This window comes from Perissodus microlepis, chromosome 18, assembly GCF_051167445.1.
Source record: "Perissodus microlepis isolate ML-2025 ecotype Zambia chromosome 18, ASM5116744v1, whole genome shotgun sequence".
Classification (NCBI taxonomy): Eukaryota; Metazoa; Chordata; class Actinopteri; order Cichliformes; family Cichlidae; genus Perissodus; species Perissodus microlepis.
The window spans coordinates 33042269-33066137 of NC_140478.1; the positions used below are offsets into that span (position 1 = coordinate 33042269).

General features: G+C 42.7%; 1 protein-coding gene and 1 long non-coding RNA gene across 5 annotated transcripts; one reads left to right on the forward strand and one right to left on the reverse strand.

Moving 5' to 3' along the window:
- Positions 1–1752: 1752 nt before the first annotated feature.
- On the reverse strand, positions 1753–23525 carry LOC146368642 (uncharacterized). 4 transcript variants are annotated; one of them, XR_014797576.1, is made up of 3 exons: positions 4402–4832; positions 2910–4087; positions 1753–2399 (listed from the first exon to the last, which is right to left on the reverse strand). XR_014797576.1 is itself a non-coding variant. In XM_084912295.1 (3 exons), exons 1-3 carry the CDS (start codon positions 23442–23444, stop codon positions 3333–3335), a joined length of 924 nt encoding a protein of 307 aa, XP_084768421.1. In that variant the 5' UTR covers positions 23445–23525; the 3' UTR covers positions 2885–3332. The 4 variants fall into 4 exon arrangements, 2 of the variants coding, with proteins under 2 accessions (XP_084768421.1, XP_084768420.1); XR_014797577.1 differs by lacking the exon at positions 1753–2399 and having other exon boundaries at positions 2885–3016; positions 3121–4087; XM_084912295.1 differs by lacking the exons at positions 1753–2399; positions 4402–4832 and adding exons at positions 17284–17318; positions 23273–23525 and having other exon boundaries at positions 2885–4049.
- Positions 4896–6738, forward strand: LOC146368643 (uncharacterized). The gene is made up of 3 exons (XR_014797587.1): positions 4896–5120; positions 5859–6531; positions 6628–6738. It is a non-coding gene; the product is annotated as an uncharacterized LOC146368643 (long non-coding RNA).
- Positions 23526–23869: the final 344 nt, after the last annotated feature.

The following is a 23869-nucleotide window of genomic DNA, read 5'->3' on the forward strand; positions in this document are numbered from 1 at the left end:
GGCATTTCTAAAACATTTCACTTTATGTTAGGAAAAATTGAAAAATGCACACAAAAGATGAGGCTAGAAATCAATGTTGACTGTTAGTGACCTTCAGGCCTCCAGATGGGTTTAGATTAAGTTTTATAAGAAAAAAAAATAATATAGTGATATGAGAGGAGGAAGAGGCTGAAGGAGGAGCAACACTGTCACAGAGCAGAAAAGGACTCCCACTGTCAGATACATTCAATATGTGAAGCATACAGAACAGATAGTGTGTGGAAGATGCTGTCACTGCGTTACTGGCTCATGTTTCCTTTGTTTGTGATCACACTAACAGGTCGGTTAAAGCAGGAAGAAGAAATGTCTTTAAAGGATCTGTTTGCTAGAAATCACTGGAACAGGCGCTCACAGTTTAACATCGTCTTTAACAACATTTATCTCTTCCTTTAGGTGTCAGCTGTGATCAACTCACTGCAGTCAAGGATGAAGAGTCCACTTTAGAAGGAAACACTCTCACTCTGTCCTACAGATTATCCAGAGAAGCAAGAAGTGACGATTATTTCTTCTGGTATCGGCAATATCCAGGAAACCCACCAGAGTTCCTGATCTCTCATTTGGGAAATGGAGATTTATTGAAGCGAGAATTCTCCAGAGTGTCTTCTAAAGTCGTTGATGATCAAAGACAAATAACGATCTCCTCTGCTGCAGTGACTGACTCTGCTGTGTACTACTGTGCTGTGAGGCCCACAGTGACAGGAAACAGCAAAACTCTGTACAAAAACCTTTGGAGCAAAGACAACAGAATACTCCACAACATCCACTAGAGGGAGCCACACACTGTTAAACCTCTGATTCTTGTGTCATTGGACTGATGACAAAGACAACAGAGAAATGAAGCAGTAAAGATCAGAGACAGAGACAGAGCTGCTGTGGAAGCACAAAACTATTTGATTGGCTGAGCTATTAAACTGGCCCCGCCCACTGAAGTTGAGCTCATCCAATGACATTATTTGTTGGTCATTGTGCTGCAGTGGAAGAACATTGTTCATGTGCTGTCTGTCTGGCTTTAATAACTCCAAAGACATGTTGCTGCACCTCTTTTTGCTTCTATCTCACATTATAGGTGAGTTTAAGAACAGGGATTAAAGTTTAGTTGAAGCTGCTGCATTAAGCAGATATACAGACTGCATTTCACTACTTTTCTTCTTTCTTTTTCCAGGACTAACAGCTGGAGACTCAATCACTCCTCAACAACCTGAAGTCACTAAAACAGAAGGAGAATCTGTCACACTCACATGTGGCTATGAGACAACATCGGATTATGCTAACCTTCACTGGTACAGACATCATTCTGACCTTCAGGCTCCTCAGTTTATACTCTGGAAAAAAGGAAAAGGATTTGCAGCTCAATATATCCCTAATAGAAGATATGACTCAGAAACATCTTCTACATCAACTAATCTGACCATAGCAGCCCTAACCCTGGCAGACACAGCTCTCTACTACTGTGCTCTACAAACACAGTGATACAAAGTGTAGAAGAGGCTGTACAAAAACCTGAACACAGATATCTGACTACTCTTCAAAGAGGAGGGAAGTGGTATTCAAAGCACAGCTTCATATCAGATGGATTCTGCTAATTCCTGTTTTATCAGAGTCACTGTGGTTACAGCTGCTAATGAAACACTGTGGGAGGATTCACATGAGCAGCAAATCCACATCAACCACAAACCAACACTTTATATCAGCATCAACAGTCAGGAAACATCGTTGCTAGTTGATGATAAATTCTGTATTGTACAAATTGTAAAGATTTCCTACATGAAAACCTTTAAAACTCAGCTTTTACAGTAAAAAAGAGACAAACCATTTGTCATTCTGTATACTGTTTTATATGAGAAGTCTAATTGAATGATATCAAAGGTAATGTACACCAGCTTAACTTTAAATGCAGATAGGATAATTTATAAAGCAATTTAGCGAGGACAAAACAAAGCATCTTTACACAGCCTGCACCTGGGTCTTGCCTGCTCTGATAGACCCCAGCCTCTATGGATCTCGTGCTCAGAGCTTGTTCCTGTGCTGCCGTGATTAGTGCCTCTGTGCTGTCTTTCAGTCCAGCCACTGTTAGGATTTCTGGACATTAGCCACCTCTGCTATCTGCCGGTGGTACATACCGTGCAGGGGCCTGTCCTTCCATGATGGTCTCTCCTCTTGCTCCTTTTTCTTGGGTTTCTGCTTTCTTCCCTTAGCATACAGTCACAGGGTGCTGGGCTTTGGGTGAAACCCTCTGTGCATGGTCAGGAGCTTCCTCATCTTAATGTCATTGGCTTCTAGCTCAGGAATGTTTCTTTATATGTAGAAGCGAATGCATTTAGGCTCCTACATGTGTGATCCTGGATCTTTCAGTCAGTACACTGCAACAAAATGCAGATGAAATAATGACTAATCATTAACCGGAAAGAGTTTGATAGTCCTCTCCACTTTTCCCTCATGTCATCATCCAATTATATCCAATCATTTGATGACGAGCCACACCTTGGTGTTCTCTCTCTACTTCCCTCTGCAGCAAACGCTTCTTTATTAGTTACATTTATTCAACATAATTCAGTTTGCATAATTTTAACCGGATTTCTTATCATCTCGATTAGAAACAGTTCCCCCTCTCTTACTCTACATAGTTCACATGCAGTTTTCAGTTCTGATTCTGGATCTATAACATTTTAAAAGAATTGCTGCAATGAAATAATTACAATATTTAAACCTTTCAACCTGGATTCTGTGTGTGTGTGTGTGTGTGTGTGTGTGTGTGTGTGTGTGTGTGTGTGTGTGCGCTGTTTCTGTCTGAGTGAGAGAGAAGTGCAAACATCTGATAAAAGTGAAGCAGGCACAAAAGACAAAGGAAAGGTTTTGGACTTTATACATACAGAAGACTCTGTTAAAGCTCTCTGTGTTACATGACACCCGTAAAGGCTGGATTTTCGGCCTTTAACTTCACTTCTGGATGGAGCTGAGCTCAGGGATCTCAATCTGCCTGACACAGTACAAACATACACAGAAAAAGCAAACTTAAAGGTCTTTTGAATGAAATATTAATTTGACTTTTTCCAAAGTACATTTTAAATAAAAGACCTTCACCGTGTTTTCACGTGAGCATTTAAAAGCCTCCACGAGACTCTGCAGGCTGACACAAATGGACAACATCTGTTGTTAGACTGATCTCACACCGTGTGACATGTAATAAAGTGATGGAGCAGCGTGAAGGTTTGTAAATCTGGAAGCTCTGCTCTGAGATTCTGTGAATCCTTGGATGGATATTTATCAGCCTCGGCTTCACGGATAGTTTTTCTCTAAGACTTTTGCCGCGTGTGAATTTTCTTGTGGCGCCACAAATGACTGTGACACCTGAACATTTTCCCGCATGTTTTACAGGAAGACGGCTTCTCGCCTGTGTGGATTCTCATGTGGATCAACAAATTACTCCTGATAGTAAAGTTCTTCCCACATGCAATACAAGGATACGGCTTTTCACCCGTGTGTATTCTCATGTGCACAGCCAAATTATCCCTCTGAGAAAAACCTTTTCCACATATGTCACAAGAATACGGCTTCTCACCTGTGTGCATCGAATAATGTCGCTTCATTCGGGAATTATACTTAAAAGATTTTCCACAAACATCACATTTTATAGACTTTTCACCAGTATTGCTGTTACACTGACTGTATGACACAGGAGGGCGATCTGCATTGTTGCTGTGACTAATGTTTCGATTTCTAGTGGATCCTGAGTCGGCGCTCTCGCTTCCTTCCTGATGCTGACTCTCAGCTCCAGCAGAGCTGTGAGAGAGGAGCTGCTCCCACATCGGTTCAAGTTCACTGTACCCACTTTCCTCAGCAGCAGCAGTCACCATGAAGGTATCCGTCTCCTCCTTCAGTCCCAGCTGCTCTCCCTCCTGACTGCTGCACAGTTGCTCCTGTTCCTCTTTAATCTGTGGAGGTTCTGGTTCCTCCTGGTCCAGACTGGAGCTCCTCTCCTGGTTCCAGAGCTGCTGCTCAGGGAGAACCTCCTCCTCCTCCTCCTCACAGACCTGCTGCTGTGGGACACCTGAGACAATCATAAGCTTGTATGATGAAAAAAAGTCAACTACACTTTAAAGAAACTATCATCTTTACATGTGACACGAGTGCAGCCTCACACACTATCCATGCTCAGATTTCCCTTAGCTTGGTCTTATAAACAAATCTGATTCCTTACCTAAAAAATCCTCAAGAGGAAAATATTCTGACTTCAAAGCTTTAAAGCACAGTGCAGTCCTGTCCTCTGTTTGCTCTTTGTTAGCTCACATCTCCAAAAAGTCCTCACAATCAGAAACGTCCCGCAGAGCTGTGATCAGGATCCTCCCTCAGAGGGACACTCACCTGTCCTGTGCAGCTTGATTTGGGGTTTCCAGGTGATATCCAGCAGTCTGCGCTGACGGTCGATCTCTTCCTCGTACTGGACGATCGTTTTTTCAAACTCCAAGAATATTTGTTCAGCAGCAGCAGTTAGTCGCTCGTTGATAAACTCTCTCAGATACTGAACTGAAGGCATTGTTACTGCCGCAGCTCACACACTCAGCTCACACAACAACACACTCTCTGCTCGCGATCGATGTATGCTTCCGCGCTAAATTGCGCTCTTTCTCGGAGATATTACTCCACTTTCAGCCCGCACCGGTGTGAGCTTCCACGGACGGTGTCGCAGATTTTTAAAATATTCAACGCAGAACTCTAAATTAAGCCTTTTCAAACAGAAAAGCCTCCCTGCTCACTCCTTACGCAGGAAACAAACACTTCCGGCTTTTCTTTCGTTACTTCCGCCTGCTGTCACACATAAAGCTTCCTGCAGAGGACAGCTGTTTTTTGTTCCGCCCCGTACAGCCCGTAATGTCTGCGTTGTTTTTAAATCCACAGGTTATAAAGAGATTTCAGTTCATCAGTCTGACTAACTGAACGCATCAGCCTGGAGAACAGCTCGATAACAACGTGTACAACAGTTTCTGTCAAAGCTGAAGATTATTCTGGACTCATACAGCAGACTGAGATGATGGACTTCACAACTGAGGCTTTACTTACGACCACACATTGATCAGTCTAGTGTAGGTAGCATTCTGTTAAATCGAGACTGTGGATTTTCATCAAAACTGAAGCTATAAAGCTCGAAATGTTTCACCTCATGTTAGTAAAAGATTATGAAAAATGCTCTGTACAAAAGACAAGGTTGAAAATCAGTACTGACTGTCAGCGATCTTCAGGCCTTCAGACGGGTTCAGACAAAGTTTAGATAATGTTTGTAATGTTCTTATTTTCAGGATGTCTCTAAATAAAATGTTTTAATGTATTAAAGCTGAAGGACATTTTAAGAACAACAGCCACACTGAGAGCTTCATGACAAATGTTTAAAACATGCAAGTCCTGATTGAAAGTTTGGTGAAGGGTTTTCTGTTGAATGCTTTACATGCTGCCCTATCTGTCTCAGTGCACAAGTCACAACACAACTCAATGAACAACAACTTTCTGCAGCTAAATGAAGATTAAGACTGAACATGCAGAGATATGAGAGGAGGAAGAGGCTGAAGGAGGAGCAACACTGTCACAGAGCAGAAAAGGACTCCCACTGTCAGATACATTCAATATGTGAAGCATACAGAACAGATAGTGTGTGGAAGATGCTGTCACTGCATTACTGGCTCATGTTTCCTTTGTTTGTGATCACACTAACAGGTCGGTTAAAGCAGGAAGAAGAAATGTCTTTAAAGGATCTGTTTGCTAGAAATCACTGGAACAGGCGCTCACAGTTTAACATCGTCTTTAACAACATTTATCTCTTCCTTTAGGTGTCAGCTGTGATCAACTCACTGCAGTCAAGGATGAAGAGTCCACTTTAGAAGGAAACACTCTCACTCTGTCCTACAGATTCTCTGGACAAGCTAATGCCAATGATTATTTCTTCTGGTATCGACAATATCCAGGAAACCCACCAGAGTTCCTGATCTCTCATTTGGGAAATGGAGATTTATTGAAGCGAGAATTCTCCAGAGTGTCTTTTAAAGTCGTTGATGATCAAAGACAAATAACGATCTCCTCTGCTGCAGTGTCTGACTCTGCTGTGTACTACTGTGCTGTGAGGCCCACAGTGACAGGAAACAGCAAAACTCTGTACAAAAACCTTTGGAGCAAAGACAACAGAATACTCCACAACATCCACTAGAGGGAGCCACACACTGTTAAACCTCTGATTCTTGTGTCATTGGACTGATGACAAAGACAACAGAGAAATGAAGCAGTAAAGATCAGAGACAGAGACAGAGCTGCTGTGGAAGCACAAAACTGTTTGATTGGCTGAGCTATTAAACTGGCCCCGCCCACTGAAGTTGAGTTCATCCAATGACATTATTTGTTGGTCATTGTGCTGCAGTGGAAGAACATTGTTCATGTGCTGTCTGTCTGGCTTTAATAACTCCAAAGACATGTTGCTGCACCTCTTTTTGCTTCTATCTCACATTATAGGTGAGTTTAAGAACAGGGATTAAAGTTTAGTTGAAGCTGCTGCATTAAGCAGATATACAGACTGCATTTCACTACTTTTCTTCTTTCTTTTTCCAGGACTAACAGCTGGAGACTCAATCACTCCTCAACAACTTGAAGTCACTGAAACAGAAGGAGAATCTGTTAAACTCAGATGTAGCTATGAGACAGATGCAAGCTACCCACGCCTTCACTGGTACAGACATCATTCTGACCTTCAGGCTCCTCAGTTTATACTCTGGAAAGGAGGGAAACGAGAGACAGCTCAATATATTCCTGATAATCGATATCAGTCCACAAGAACAGATAAATCAACTGATCTGACCATAACAGCCCTAACCCTGGCAGACACAGCTCTCTACTACTGTGCTCTGGAAACACAGTGATACAAAGTGTAGAAGAGGCTGTACAAAAACCTGAACACAGATATCTGACTACTCTTCAAAGAGGAGGGAAGTGGTATTCAAAGCACAGCTTCATATCAGATGGATTCTGCTAATTCCTGTTTTATCAGAGTCACTGTGGTTACAGCTGCTAATGAAACACTGTGGGAGGATTCACATGAGCAGCAAATCCACATCAACCACAAACCAACTGCAGGAACGTTCAGACATGAAGAAACAAAGTAACTGATCCAACAACTGCTGAATTTTAATGTACTGATAACTTATAAAAGAGAACATTAAATGGTAAATGCCCTGTATTTGTATAGCACTTTATTATTTATTATTTATTTATAGATTTCATTAGTTCAGAGGTCCCCAACCTTTTTTGCACCACGGACCAGTTTATGCCCAACAATATTCTCACGGACCGGCCTTTAAGGTGTCGCGGATAAATACTACAAAATAAAACCAGTACCGGTACCGAAAAAAAGAAGATTTATTCATAACACACTTGAAAAGACCCAGGAAAACTGAGTTAACGCTAAAAACTGATAAAAAACCCTGAAAACCACCCGAGCCTCAACTCTTGCGGCCTGGTACCAAACGACTCCGTGGCCCAGGGGTTGGGGACCGCTGCATTAGTTAGAAGGTGCAAAAATGCACCTGAAGCAAAATAAACAGAGTGACAGAGGTTTATCTCTTTACGGTTAAACGGTCACATCCATATGCTGTGATGTAAGCATCGTCCTGTAGAAAAGACAAGTGTTGGATACCAAGAGTACACATTATTGCAATCTGATGACAGAAGCACGCTGGCAGTTCAGCCTGATGAACATGAACTTCAGACTATCAGAGAAGAATCAGAAAAATTCCCACACAAGCTGAACTCCAAGCTCCAAATCTCTGTAAAAATGCCAATATCAGAAGTTTCCTTTACATACAGAAGGAACCACGAACCTTTCACATGCTGCACCTTGTTCTGAGCAGCCACCTATCTAACATGCTGTCAGGATCTTTGAATTTCATTCTGAGGAAGCGTAACAGGAACCTGAAATAAAGACCAAGAGGAGACACAGACTGTGGGAGGAGCTGAGGTGAAGTACAGAACAGAAAAACTCCACAGTACACAGAGTTCATCATACAGACCACACAAACCCTCTTTATTCAACATGCTGTCGTTCAGCTGTTCCACACATCCTCTGCTGATTATAATGATTCTAACAGGTACGCTAATATCTGTACATTTAAAAAACAACTGCTTTTCATTCCAGTGATTCATAAATATATTTCAATATTTATAATTCGTATAAAGCATATTTCTCTCATTTTAGCTGTTTGCTGTCAAGATCTCACTCCAACCAACAAAGAAGTGTTCAGTGTAGAAGGCAGCACTGTTACTCTGTCCTACAAATACTCCAAGGAAGCAACTGGAAGTGATTATTTCTACTGGTATCAGCAACATCCAGGAAAACCACCAGAGTTCCTGATCTCTCACTTTGGAACAGGAAGGAAACTGTCAGATCCAGTCTCTGGACTAACTTTTAATGTGAGTGAAGATAAAACACTGATGACTCTTCAGATCTCCTCTGCTGCAGTGACTGACTCTGCTGTGTACTACTGTGCTGTGAGGCCCACAGTGACAGGAAACAGCAAAACTCTGTACAAAAACCTTTGGAGCAAAGACAACAGAATACTCCACAACATCCACTAGAGGGAGCCACACACTGTTAAACCTCTGATTCTTGTGTCATTGGACTGATGACAAAGACAACAGAGAAATGAAGCAGTAAAGATCAGAGACAGAGACAGAGCTGCTGTGGAAGCCAAAAAGAAACTCTTACCATGACAATAAAGGTATTAACTTTTATTTTTCCAGAATAGAAAAACTAGGATCACACCATCAACTCAACAATGCCGTTCTTTAGCAGAACTACAAACCAAAGCTGGGTTGTACGTTATCCAAACTCCAAAAAGGCTCAGACTTTGTGTAAAATTTCAACAAAAACAAAATGCAAATCTCATAAGTCCGTATTTTATTCACAACAAAAGAGAAAAACATTTTTTAAAGTCAGTTTTTTTTCTGAAAAAATATTTTTCAGAATTTTGAATTGAACTTATTTTGAATTGAATGGCAGCGACACATCTCAGGATTGGGCAGCAAAAACCTGGAAGACTACGTTGTACTAAAAGAAACAGTTGGAGGAACATTTGGCAACTAATGAGGTTAATTGGCCACCAGTCAGGAACAAGACTGGGTATAAATCAGCTGGCACATCTGGAAAGGCACCATCAATACTGAAAGGTGCTTACAGGTTTTAGTGACATATTCTCTTCCCAGACGACTTTTTCAGAGGTCTTCATATTTTAGCAGGACGATGCTAAACTGCACACTGCATCTATTCTAACAGCAAAGCTTCATAGCAGAAACATCTGGGTGTTGAACTGACCCAGACCTTTCACCAGCTGAAACATCTGGATCATCATGAAACAAAAATACACCAAAGAAGACCCAGGACTGCTGAGCAGCTAGAACCCTCTATCAGACCAGAATTCAATTCAATTCAATTCAATTCAATTTTATTTATATAGCGCCAAATCACAACAAAAGTCGCCTCAAGGCGCTTCATAGATACAGAGAAAAACCCAACAATCATATGACCCCCTATGAGCAAGCACTTTGGCAACAGTGGGAAGGAAAAACTCCCTTTTAACAGGAAGAAACCTCCGGCAGAACCAGGCTCAGGGAGGGGCGGGGCCATCTGCTGCAACCGGTTGGGGTGAGAGAAGGAAGACAGGATAAAAGACATGCTGTGGAAGAGAGACAGAGGTTAATAACAGATATGATTCAATGCAGAGAGGTCTATTAATACATAGTGAGTGAGAAAGGTGACTGGAAAGGAAAAACTCAATGCATCATGGGAATCCCCCGGCAGCCTACGTCTATTACAGCATAACTAAGGGAGGATTCAGGGTCACCTGGTCCAGCCCTAACTATATGCTTTAGCAAAAAGGAAAGTTTTAAGCCTAATCTTAAAAGTAGAGATAGTGTCTGTCTCCCGAATCCAAACTGGAAGCTGGTTCCACAGAAGAGGGGCCTGAAAACTGAAGGCTCTGCCTCCCATTCTACTTTTAAATACTCTAGGAACAACAAGTAGGCCTGCAGAGCGAGAGCGAAGTGCTCTAATAGGGTGATATGGTACTACAAGGTCATTATTTAAGACCTCGTATGTGAGGAGCAGGATTTTGAATTCAATTCTGGATTTAACAGGAAGCCAATGAAGGGAAGCCAAAACAGGAGAAATATGCTCTCTCTTTCTAGTCCCTGTCAGTACTCTTGCTGCAGCATTTTGGATTAGCTGAAGGCTTTTCAGTGAGTTTTTTGGACATCCTAATAATAATGAATTACAGTCGTCCAGCCGGGAAGTAATAAATGCATGAACTAGTTTTTCAGTGTCACTCTGAGATAGGATATTTCTAATTTTAGAGATGTTGCGCAAATGGAAGAAAGCAGTCTTACATATTTGTTTAATATGTGCGTTGAAGGACATGTCCTGGTCAAAAATGACTCCAAGGTTCCTCACAGCGTTACTGGAGGCCAAGGTAATGCCATCCAGAGTATGAATCTGGTTAGATACCATATTTCTAAGATTTTCAGGGCCGAGTACAATAACCTCAGTTTTATCTGAATTAAGAAGCAGAAAGTTAGCGGCCATCCAGGTCTTTATGTCTTTAAGACATTCCTGCAGTTTAACTAATTGGTGTGTGTTATCTGGCTTCATGGACAGATAGAGCTGGGTGTCATCGGCATAGCAGTGAAAATGTATGCTATGTCTTCTAATGATGCTGCCTAAGGGAAGCATGTATAATGTAAACAGAATTGGTCCTAGCACTGAACCCTGTGGAACTCCATAATTAACCTCAGTGTGTGAAGAGGACTCTCCATTTACATGCACAAATTGGAGTCTATTAGATAGATATGATACAAACCACTGCAGCACAGTACCTGTAATACCTACAGCATGTTCTAATCGCTCTAATAGGATATTATGGTCGACAGTATCGAACGCTGCACTGAGGTCTAGCAGGACAAGCACAGAGATGAGTCCACTGTCAGAGGCCATAAGAAGATCATTTGTAACCTTCACTAAAGCTGTTTCTGTGCTGTGATGAGCTCTGAAACCTGACTGAAACTCTTCAAATAAACCATTCCTCTGCAGATGATCTGTTAGCTGTTTGACAACTACTCTTTCAAGGATTTTTGATATGAAAGGAAGGTTGGAGATTGGCCTATAATTAGCTAAGACTGCTGGGTCTAGAGATGCTTTTTGAGTAAAGGTTTAACTACAGCCAGCTTGAAGGCCTGTGGTACATAGCCGATTATTAGAGATAGGTTGATCATATTTAAGATCGAAGAATTAATTAATGGCAGGACTTCTTTGAGCAGTTTTGTAGGAATGGGGTCTAAAAGACACGTTGATGGTTTGGAGGAAGTAATTATTGAAGTTAACTCAGAAAGATCAATTGGAGAAAAAGAGTCTAACTTAACATCAATGGTACTAAGAGTAGCTGTAGATAATATTACATCTGTGGGATGATTACTGGTAATTTTTTCTCTAATGATAAAAATTTTATTTGTGAAGAAGTTCATGAAGTCATTACTAGTTAACGTTAAAGGGATGGTTGGCTCAACAGAGCTCTGACTGTTTGTCAGCCTGGCTACAGAGCTGAAGAGAAACCTGGGGTTGTTCTTATTTTCTTCAATCAGTGATGAATAGTAAGATGTTCTGGCTTTGCGGAGGGCTTTCTTATAAAGCAGCAAACTATTTCTCCAGGCTACATGATGATCCTCTAAATTTGTGACACGCCATTTCCTCTCCAGATTACGAGTCATCTGCTTTAGGCTACGTGTTTGAGAATTATACCACGGAGTCAGGTACTTCTGATTAGAGACCTTAGTTTTCACTGGAGCTACAGTATCCAGAGTCGTACGTAGTGAGGAGGTGAAATTATTAACAAGATAATCGACCTCTGTTGGGGTAGCGTTCAGATAGCTGCTCTGCTCTGTGTTGGTACAGGGCATTGAAGATGATAACAGTGGGTGGATTATATTCTTAAACTTAGTTACAGCGCTTTCAGAAAGACATCTACTTTGATAAAATCTACTCTCCACCGCTGTGTAATCAATTATTGTAAATGTAAATGTTATCAGGAAATGATCAGACAGGAGAGGGTTTTCAGGAAGCACTGTTAAATGTTCAGTTTCTATGCCATATGTTAAAACAAGATCTAGAGTGTGATTAAAGTGGTGGGTGGGTTCTTTTACATTTTGACAGAAGACAATTGAGTCTAATGACAGACTAAATGCCATGTTGAGGCTGTCATTTTTAGCATCTACATGGATGTTAAAATCACCCACAATAATTATTTTATTTGAGCTCAGAACTAAATTAGATATAAAGTCTGAGAAATCAGACAGAAACTCTGTGTAAGGCCCAGGTGGACGATAGATGATAACAAGTAAGACTGGTTTCTGAGTTTTACAGCTGGGGTGGACAATGTTAAGCATCAGGCTTTCAAATGAATTAAAAGTCTGTCTTTGTCTTTCATTAATTAATAGGCTGGTGTGAAAAATTGCTGCCACACCGCCCCCTCGGCCTGTGCTTCGAGGTTTCTGGTAGTTAGAATGACTCGGGGGTGTTGATTCATTTAAACTAACATAATCATCCTGCTGCAACCAGGTTTCTGTAAGGCAGAGTAAATCAATTTGTTGATCAATTATTAAGTCATGTACTAACAGAGACTTGGAGGAGAGAGACCTAATATTTAATAATCCACATTTCACTGTTTTACTCTTTGGTTCAGATGTGGATACTGTATTGTTCTTTCTTTGTAATTGTTTATGTTTAAGTTGTTTGTTGCTGGTTTTTAGTTTGTTTTTTGTCTTTTTGGAAGCTGACACAGTCTCTATGGAGATGGGTTTTTGGGGGGGTAGCAGGAGGAGAGAAGCTGCAGAGAGGCGTGTAAGACTGCAACTCTGCTTCCTGGTCCCAACTCTGGATAGTCATATTTTGGGGGGTTTAATAAATTTGTCCATATTTCTAGAAATGAGAGCTGCTCCATCCAAAGTGGGATGGATGCCGTCTCTCCTAACAAGACCAGGTTTCCTCCAGAAGGTTTGCCAATTATCTATGAAGCCCACATCGTTTCTGGGACACCACTCAGACAGCCAGCAATTTAAGGAGAACATGCGGCTAAACATGTCACTCCTGGTCTGATTGGGGAGGGGACCAGAGAAAACTACAGAGTCCGACATTGTTTTAGCAAAGTTGCACATCGATTCAATATTGATTTTAGTGACCTCCGATTGGCGTAACCGGGTGTCATTACTGCCGACGTGAATTATGATTTTACTGAATTTACGTTTACCCTTAGCCAGCAGTTTTAAATTTCCTTCAATGTCGCCTGCTCTGGTCCCTGGAAGACAATTGACTATGGTTGCCGGTGTCTCTAGCTTCACATGTCTGAGAACAGAATCACCAATTACCAGAGTTTGACCCCCGGCGGGTGTGTCACCGAGTGGGGAAAAACGGTTAGACACATGAACGGGTTGGTGGTGTACCTGGGGCTTCTGTTTAGGACTATGCTTCCTCCTCACCGTGACCCAGCCGCCCTCTTTCCCCAGCTGCTTGGGGTCTGCCGGGGAACAGCTAGTGGGGCCTACGCTATCTTCGGCTGCAACAGCTACAGGGGCCTGGCTAGCTACGGGTGAATGAAGGGTGCGAAGCCGAGTCTCCAATTCAGTAATCCTGGCCTCCAGAGCTGCAAATATGCTACATTTGTTACAGATATCATTACTGCTAAAGGAGGCCGAGGAGTAACTAAACATCTGACACAATGAGCAAGAAAGTGCAGGAGGGACAGGTGAAGTAGCCATGGTGCTAACGAGTCGGCTACGAGCTAAGCTAAGCTAGCGAAACAGTACAGAGACAGTGAGTGAATACTTTGGCTATAAATTAGGTAGTGAGTACACAGAAAGTGTGCTTCGGATGAAGCACGTGAAGATTATACTATGAAAGAAGAATGTATTTAAAAGTTGTTAATTAAATTGCTAAGCAAATAAGCTACTCAGAAACACCACTGTGTTTGAGCAGGAACAGGAAGTGATACTCTACCGCAGAGCGAGCGAACACCAAGTGACAATGGGACAACACTCCTCTTTTCAGGTCACGGACGCTGCACAGTGGAGACATGACTCAGCTTTTGAGACGTGCTGCTGCCATCAAATCCAAAATAAGATTAATCATATTTTCACTGAATAATATAAAAGCCTTACATGTAAGAGTCAAACAATCATTGGAGAGGTCAGAAGATGATTTCAAGCCAAGCCTCTACTTTTGAACCATCATGAATTAATATTTGCGTTAAACTTGGCTTCAAAGGTGTTGCTTTTTCTAAAAATATTTTTCGGTTACACCTTTTCACCTGTGTGAATTCTCATGTGGCTAGTCAAATCAGAATTTTGATTAAAGCTTTTCCCGTATGTTTTGCAGGAATACAGCTGTTTACCTGGGTGGACTTTTGTGTTTTTTAAGTCCTGTTATATTTAAAAATCTTTTCCCGCAGATGTTACAGACGTGTGACATCTCACCCATGTGGATTTTCATGTGCTCCATCAGAATACTCCTGTGATGAAAACTTTTCCCACAAGTGTTACAAAGATGTCGCTTCACACATGTGGAGAACCAAATGATTATGGCAACGAAAACCTTTCCCGCATGTTTTGCAAGAGTACGGCTTCTCACCTGAGTGGAGCCGTGCGTGATCTTTAAGTGAGGATGATGCACAAAATGCAAAAGATGCGTGTGTGGATTATCACATGCCTCTTAAATTCTGATGGGTATCTAAAACTTTTCCCACAGGTTTTTGCAAAGGTAATGCTTCTCACCTCTGTGAGCTCTGTTATGTAAAGTCATTTGGGACTCATGCATAAAGGTTTGTTCATAGACATCACACTTTAACGATTTTGTACCTGCGCCAGTATTAGACTGACTCCTTGATGAAGGACAGCTTTCTGCATTTTTACTTCTGTTTGGATTTCTCGTTGATCCTGAATCTACGTTCCTGCTTCTTCCCTGATCTTGGCTCTCAGCAAGAGGGGAGTTATTCTGTGCTCTGTGGGGCCGGGCGGCGCTGCTGGCCTGGGCCCCCTTTCCCTGGTGGGTTGCGGAGTATGGGGGTGCCTACTGGGGTCGGCGGGGGAGCTGGCCCCAGGGAGGGGTCACTCGCCCCTCCCTTCCTTCCCTCCCCATCTCCAGCTGCCTCCCTCTTCCCGCTCCACCACAATCACCCACACATGCAGGGCCTTGGGGTAAAGATGTGTCACCAGGGTGCAGGGGAGGCATTCTGGCTGCCTGTGCCTCAATTTTATCTCACAACTTAGACATTCACATTACTCACACTCTCATAACACATACATATAGGATCTTGGGGGTGGGCACGCTACACGGACTCCAAAAGACCATCAGGGTGTACAACCTCACCCCTGGCGTCGTTGCCCACCTCTCAATTTTAAATACACGTAGACATTGAGGGCTATCAGGAGGGGCTATGCGCTTACCTGCTGCTCTCTGGCAGGTAGCTCCATGCCCTCCTGGGTTTTAAATGCACCTTAGAACACACATGTATCAACGCTACATATGAGCAGGTGGAGGGAGGTTTGGAGTCTTCTCACACCCCCGTTCTCTGCGGCCTGCTGGAGCGGGGGGCCAGGAGGAGGAGTTGGCCGTCCGACTGGGGTCTGGAATGTGGGGCCTCCCTGCTGCTGCGGAGTCGGGGCGGTCTGCTTCTCCCCACCGCAGGGAAAAGGGTAACACCACCTGGGTCTGGGTGCAGTTTCCCCCTCCAGGGGCAAGGGTACCTAGACCCGGTTCGTAGAGTACGCTTGGGGAGTGTGATTGTGTGTACAGTGTCTCTCTATGTCTGTCTCCACGTTGGTTGAGTGTTGAGTAATTGCATATGAGAGCATGAGGGTGGGAATGGATGTTTGTATCTGTGTGTGCCTGTATGTCTGTGTCTATATGTCAGGTTGGGTATCAGACACCACCTCTCTGGGGACATCTCAGGCCCTCCAAGGTTTGGAGGCCTATCTCCTCCCACCACTCTCCCTGCCAGTGGCAGACGCCCTCAGACATTGGTGCGTTGGTGGGTCTTTGTGTCCGGGGATGGGCGCCCAGGTACCCACCGGCTCACTCCTTGGTGGCTGCTTATCGGGGCCTGGAGCCTGGGGCTCACTCGGGCCACTTCGGAGGTGGGGTGCCCTCGGCCTCTCAGCCTGGGGCTCGGTCACTCTGGCGCAGCTGGCTGCCGGCGGAGCTCACGGGCACGTCACTGCAACCCCCCCCTGGCTTCTGCTCCGTGGCTGCTGAGTGACCCCTCATCTGGGGCTCTCCTCAGCTCTTTCTGGGACAGTGGCGCGGCTGCCCCTCTGTTGGTCTTTCTTGGTCTCTTGTGTTCTGGGGGCCTCTGGATGTCTGGAGTCTTGATCTCCTCCATACCTGCTTCATGCCCTGGAGGACGGGGCTGTGGCTCCCCCACACCCTCTAGCAGATCATTACATGAAGGAACCTTTTAAAAACAAGCACGTCCATGCTCACAGGTGTACACAAGGGTGCTCACACACACAAACTACACCCTTTTTGGCGCTTACCTCAAAGCACACTGTGCGCTATCGATTAAACATTATTGCTGCACAATAATGTTTAATATTTAGTATTTACTGTTATATTCACATAGATCATCGTGATGTTGTTTATTGTATTGCTCTCGTTTTCTTCTGCTTGTTTTCTTTTTTCATTCTCAACAGGTGAAATTAAAAAAGTATCTACTGTTATCTATTGTTAGCTAGTTTATTGTGATGGTGTTGCTTTTATTATGTTGCTCTTTGTTGTTTGTTTTCTCTTCTGGTTTTTTTTCTCCATACAGGTGATCCAGGTGTTTTGTTTGTTTTTCTTTTTTTTTCTTCCCCCTTTCTCACCGTCTCTTCTCTCCTCTATTTTTCTTTCTCTCCCTCTCTTTCTTTCATTCTTTCTCCCTGTCCTATCCCCCAGTCATGTCTGTCCCGTCTTTAAAAAACAAAAATAAAATAAATACATAATTATAATAAAGCTCAATCAAATGGACCAATATGGCAAGGCCATGATGATCCACTTGGTAAAGTAAATCCGCTTGGCATCTTTCTTGGCCTTCAGACAACAAATCTGATGGCTAAAGATCCAAACGAGACAGGCAAACAAAACCAAAAAAAAAAAAACCTCCTCTCCTGGTCACAGAGCTGCAGCTCAATGAGAACCTCCTCCTCCTTACAGACAGGCTGCTGTGGGACGTCTGGAGGGACAAAGTGAGGAAAAAAAAGCACAGAAACTAATGTGATGACAGAAGAAAACACGTAAGCACATATGTTGTTCTTTCAACTACTAAAGACTCTTAAAAAAACAACAACTCAAAAATACAAAAATAGTGTTCACTTATAGTCAGAGCTGAGATCATCGCTGTCATTGAATAAAATTACAAAAGTAGCTAAACTCTGTGTCTTTAACAAACAGCAACTCCATGATTTAACCCTTTAAAGCCGGTTAGAGCGGGCACGCTCCGTTTTGCGTAACTATTTTTAAATCCCTGTAGAACCAGAACCATGTAAGCTAGCGCAATGATTTTTTTTGCATATGAAACCGGAGGAGTTGTACTTACATCTTATGCCATCAGCTTGTCCTCGGTCACAGTTTCCTTCCACATATAGCTTTGCAAAAATTGCATAAAAACCACTTGCAGCAACAAAAACATAATATTCCAGAAACACGCTTTGCCGATCCGATCAGCTGTTTGTAACACTTCCTAGGTCGGAATAGACGTCAGCGCAAACTATCGCATGTCCACCATTATCTGCCCGAAACCTTCAGGGCCTCATAAGCCTATACTGGTGTTTTTAAAAGTTATCTTTGACTTTATGACTTCCTTTATTGTTTCTGTGATGCTTAGAACTCATATTGCACTGCTGGAAATAGTTTATTTTGATGCACATGCTGTTTTTTGGGCAAATTTGCATTATAATATTTATTTTCGTTTTTCATGCAGTATATAAAAATTGTTTCAAATTTCAAAAATAAAACTATGAAGACACTCAAAATAAATTTCCTTTGGTGGGAAACTATTTTGTGCAACTTTTTTGTATTTACAGTTTTGAGGGATAAGCCTCTTAAATTTCTCTAACTAGAAATAGAGATGGCACGATACCACTTTTTTATGTCCGATACCGATATCATAAATTTGGATATCTGCTGATACCGATATGAATCCGATATAGTGTTTTTTAATCAATAAAACTGTTTTTTTTAATATATTGCTGCATTTTGTATAAGTTCATACTCAAGTTTAAATAAACAGCAACACTAAAGCTATTCTTAACTTAACTTAACTTAAACCTGCTCAATCCTCCCTATTCTGGTATTTAAAAGAGTACTTAGCAGAAATATTAAGCAACCTAACTAATAGGGTTGCAAACTCCCAGCAAAAAAAAAAAATAGGGAACCACCCTCCACCTCATGATGCTTAATCGATGTAATCAAATTTAATTTGATGCAGTGTGAAAAAAAATGCACAGAAATAAATTATTTTTCAAGAATAATTAAATAGATTCAACATCTTTCTTCAACAGAACTGCAGACTGCACAGATGGTATCTTCCCAAAGGAAAAAGTACTACAGCTTACTAGGGTATATTAGACTTAACAGTTACTATATACAGTAATGGACTTCTATATATTTTACATAAGATTAAAACTTTGGGTGTAAGATTCAGATAATTATTTATTAAAAGCTAGATATTTTAAATGAGAATAAGAAAGAAAAGTATGTCTTTGTGCCCCCTTTTCCCTGTTCATGCCCTATCGGCCCCCCTGGCTAAACTTTGCTAGATCCGCCCCTGCACAGTTACCAGCCGTCAGCTGCGTAGAAAAAGATCCTGGTGTAGAAAGTTATATTAAATACATTCTAACAACAGCTTATCAAGCTTAAACGTGCTGCTGTTGTTCAGCCGCTGGTTTCCTCTTTCTGGTGCAAAGTGGGCCAAAAACAAAGAAGAGAGACGGACTCGCGACAGAAAAGCCGATCAGCTGATCATTAAGCAGTTTCACAATTGAAGTAGCAGCAAGAAGAGGCAGTCGCTCCATATATCGTTTGTTAAGCTTAACGTGGGAATGTTTTACAAACATTCAGAGATGAACTTACACACTTGCTTTACTTCTCTCTGGGAAAACTTCATTGGAAATGAAATGCCGGTTTGGTAGCGAGGCTCCAAATACACACAGCCCTCTATCACGTGACCACACTGCTCCTACTTGCTACGGTTATGAGCCGAGTTACGCTGTGTCGCAAGTTTTGTGAGGTGCTTTTTTGATATTTAATGGATCGGATTACATTTTTTATTTCTCTCCGATATCCGATCCAGTAATTTATGTCAGTATCGGACCGATACCGATACGTAATATCTGATCGGTCCATCTCTAACTAGAAGTATATGTAAAAAGAACAAAAACAATTTAAAATTTTTTTGTAGTTTATTGCACTTTTTTGCATATTATGTAATTACTATGCACTTAATGCACACATATTATTAAAATGTGGGCTATAATGGTTGTATTGATGTATAGCAACTTGAAATGCTCCCAAAGAGCATGTAAAAATATAATATAAGCTCTGGCGGACTTGGCTCTATGGTAGGTCTTAAAGGGCTGCACATTCACAGCACCTCCACCTGATTTCTCTCCCATTGCTCTTTTCAGCTCTCGAGTACAGCAGGCACAGCAGCTGGTGACTCAAACACTCACAATAAGAAGAAACGTCAGAATAACTTCACGACTGTTGCACATCAGCAGCTGTCTGCCACCTGTGAGCTGAACGGCCTTACACTGTCTGTTTGATGCTGATGTTGTTCCCGTGCATGAAACACCCGACAGTGAGACGTGGACCTGCCTGGAGCTGCTCAACTGTATATTGACTGATGAAAATATGTGCTGCCATCGGTTGAACAAAGTCTCGGAATGCTCGCAGGAGCCAAAGTGTTTAGCAAACTGGATGTCAACATGGGCTTCTGGCAGATTCCCCTGTCCGATGAGTCTGCCAAACTCACCACCTTCATCACACCCTTTTGGCGGTTCCATTTTAGCCGCCTACCGCTTGGGATCAACTCAGCGCCCGAACACTTTCAGCGCATGATTGCGGAGGTCATCGAGGGTCTCGAAGGAGTGGTGTGTCACATTGATGATGTGTTGGTGTGGGGACGTAACCATCAGGAGCATGATTCCCGTCTCCATGCAAAGATTGGAAAAAGCAGGCATAACGCTGAATGTTGAAAAATGTGAGCTCTCCCAGAGCAAGGTTGCTTTCTTGGGTCACATCATAGCGGATACAGGAATCAGTCCTGACCCGAAGAAAACGGAGGCGATTACAGAAATGACAGGGCCAACTAATGTGTCAGAGTTGCGCAGTTTTCTGGGCATGGTGAATCAAGTGGGCAAGTTCATCCCCCATTTAGCCGAAAAAGACAAAGCCCTGCGAGATCTTCTTTCCAAAAAGAACGCGTGGTACTGGGGAACTGACCAAGCGAGAGCTTTCAAAACATTACGAGATGCCCTGACCTCACCCCAAGTGCTCGCAATGTATGACCCCAACAGAGACATTAAAGTATCAGCAGATGCTTCATCCTATGGTCTCGGAGGTGTTCTTTTGCAGCTGTGGGAAGAAGGATGGCGACCAGTGGCGTATGCATCGAGGTCCCTTTCTCCTACAGAACAACGATACGCACAAGTGGAAAAAGAAGCACTGGCGTCTACATGGGCGTGTGAGCGTTTTCATGATTTCCTGATTGGTAAACATTTTTGTCTTGAAACGGACCACAAACCTCTTGTTTCCTTACTGGGAGGACAAGCTCTGGATCTCTTGCCACCCAGGATCCAGCGATTCAGAATGAGACTCATGCGTTACTCGTACACTGTGCAGTACGCCCCAGGGAAATCGCTCTGGACAGCAGATACTTTGTCCCGCTCACCTCTGAAAAACCAATGAACATGTCAGACAAAGAGCTAATGGAAAGCACAGACATATATGTGGACAGTATTGTAGCAAGCAGGCCTGTCAGTTCATCATATATGCAAACACTGAAGGAACAACTGAAAAGCGACAGTGTGTGTGCTCACGTTATGGACATGTGCACCGAAGGCTGGCCAGAACATGCAAAACAAGAGCCTTTACTGCAAAATTACTGGCCTGACCGAGCCACGCTCACTGTTGAAGACGGCCTTTTGCTAAAAGACACACGGCTTGTCCTTCCTTCAGCGATGAGAAACGAGGTGCTGGAAAAACTACACGAAGGACACCAAGGTGTTGTAAAATGTAAAGCTCGTGCACGCCAAACAGTGTGGTGGCCCGGGCTGAGTCAACACATTTCTGAGATGGTGCTCAAGTGCAAAACGTGTATTCAAGAAAGACACAATAACAGTGAGCCACTCATGCCAACAGGATACCCTGCCCGCCCATGGCAGAGAGTGGGCACAGATCTTTTCGAGCTGGGAGGGAAAACTTACCTTCCCGCTGTTGACTATCACTCTAGATATGTTGAGATTGCTTTGTTAAACAGGACAAAATCAAACGACGTCATTACTCACCTGAAATCTTTCTTTGCCCGTCATGGCATCCCAGAGGTCCTCATGTCTGATAATGGGCCGCAGTATTCAGGTCAAATCTTTACAGACTTCGCAGCAGCGTACGGCTTTAAACACATCACAAGCAGCCCCAAGTTTCTGCAAAGTAATGGAACGTGCTGTGCAGACTGTAAAAACTCTTCTGAAAAAAGCAGCTGATCCTTATTTGCTCTTCTTGCCTGTAGAGCTACACCACTGCAGTCCGGATACAGCCCCGCAGAGCTTTTAATGGGCAGACGTCTGCGAACCACACTGCCGATACTTCCATCGCAGCTGGAGCCTACACTGCCGGACGACGCACTGCTCGCTCAAAAGGAAAGGGAGGAGAGGATGATGGACGTGGCAAACTTCAACAGGCGTCACCGTGCAAAACCTTTATGCAGCCTGTCCCCAGGAGAGCAAGTTTGGGTGGCTGATGTCAAAACTGCAGGCACTGTTATCCAAAATCACTCTACAGCCCGATCATACACAGTGGAGTTACCACAAGGGACTGTGAGGCGTAATCGCGTGCATTTGATTCCTTTAAGTTCACCAGTGCATGAACCTGCTAATGTGCCTGTGCTGCAGAAGCCTCAAACACCCAGTGTGATCCCTGCTACACCTGTTAACACTGATGTGGTCAGAACCAAGTCAGGGAGGCCAACAGTTAAACCTAAAAAGTTAGATCTGTAAGAGAAAAAAAAAAAGTTGTTGTTATATAACTGTGTTATAATGGTTTTGTAGAGCACAGTAAAATAAATCTAAAAAGAGTTGAGAAAAAAGAAGAAGAAGAGAGAAACGGGAAAAAAATGGAAACAAAAACAAAAGGTTAAAAATGTAATGCAGATTGTTTGCCAGATGTTCTTGTATGGCTTTGAAAAAGAGAAAAAAGAATCAAAAGGTAGGCTGGTCGAAAGTTCTGTCCTGAGAAAAGTAATATTCTGTTTTTGTTTAAAAGGGGAGATGTGGTGTATTCATAAGTGTCTCTGGTACATTTGTTGTATGGGCAGTATGTGTTCATTGTTTGATTGTGTAATTACGTGTTACGCACTGGCAATGCATGCCGGGAGACGGTAATACGGTGAGTAAAGAGTTGGTCTTACCGCACACAGTGGTCCCGGACTTATTCAGATTCAGAGTAAGAATCACACACACCGTCAGAACAAACCAAGCTACTGAGAACACAATCAGCAGAATATCTGTTATAATAGAAAATGATCATATCTGTCAAAACGATCATTAGCTGCACCTGAAATCACACTGACGCATCCATTTTATTGTATGATTAATCAGAATATAAGAAGACCCACAGGGAGACGTCTGCCTCTGTACTTCAGCATCTTAACGCACACATACTGGATTATTTACACTTTACATTTTCAACGATAGATTTACTTTTAATGTAATATCTTCACAGTTTTAACTTTTTGCTGTTACATAAAGAACACTAAAATCCAGGCTGATTTCAGCGCCTGCTGTTTGAATGGAGCGCAGTGCAGTCCTGTCCTCTGTTTGCTCTTTGTTAGCTCACATCTCCAAAAAGTCCTCACAATCAGAAACGTCCCGCAGAGCTGTGATCAGGATCCTCCCTCAGAGGGACACTCACCTGTCCTGTGCAGCTTGATTTGGGGTTTCCAGGTGATATCCAGCAGTCTGCGCTGACGGTCGATCTCTTCCTCGTACTGGACGATCGTTTTTTCAAACTCCAAGAATATTTGTTCAGCAGCAGCAGTTAGTCGCTCGTTGATAAACTCTCTCAGATACTGAACTGAAGGCATTGTTACTGCCACAGCTCACACACGCAGCTCACACACTCAGCTCACACAACAACAACAGTCTCTGCGCTCAGACACACACGTGGAAAGCTAACACCATTTGCGCCTTTCCTTTGTTTACTTCCGCCAGCTGTCACACGGTATTGTTGTGGTAGACTTCTATCGATTTCAAATGTAAGAAATATAATGTTCTGTATCAGTCAGTCATAACTATCATCACTTGAATTTTGAGGACTCTACTTTGAATCACCAGATTTTTATAGAAAACTGTTAGTTTTTTGTAATTTTGTGATTTTTATAAAGACAGAGGGGCAGTGTTCACACCAGTAAAAATGTTATGTAGTCAGTCCAAGGTATAGTCAAGTTAACACAAAGTATCGCCAGAATAAATTATTCGTTAAAGTATTTGTTAATCATTAGTATTGAAA

What these genes read in the sequence shown, in the direction of transcription:
- LOC146368642 (XM_084912294.1), bottom strand. Translation starts at nt 4,573, where the DNA reads ATGCCTTCAGTTCAGTATCTGAGAGAGTTTATCAACGAGCGACTAACT. An exon ending in AATCAAGCTGCACAGGACAG is followed by an intron (nt 4,088 to 4,401) that starts GTGAGTGTCCCT and finishes TGATTGTCTCAG; the next exon opens with GTGTCCCACAGCAGCAGGTC.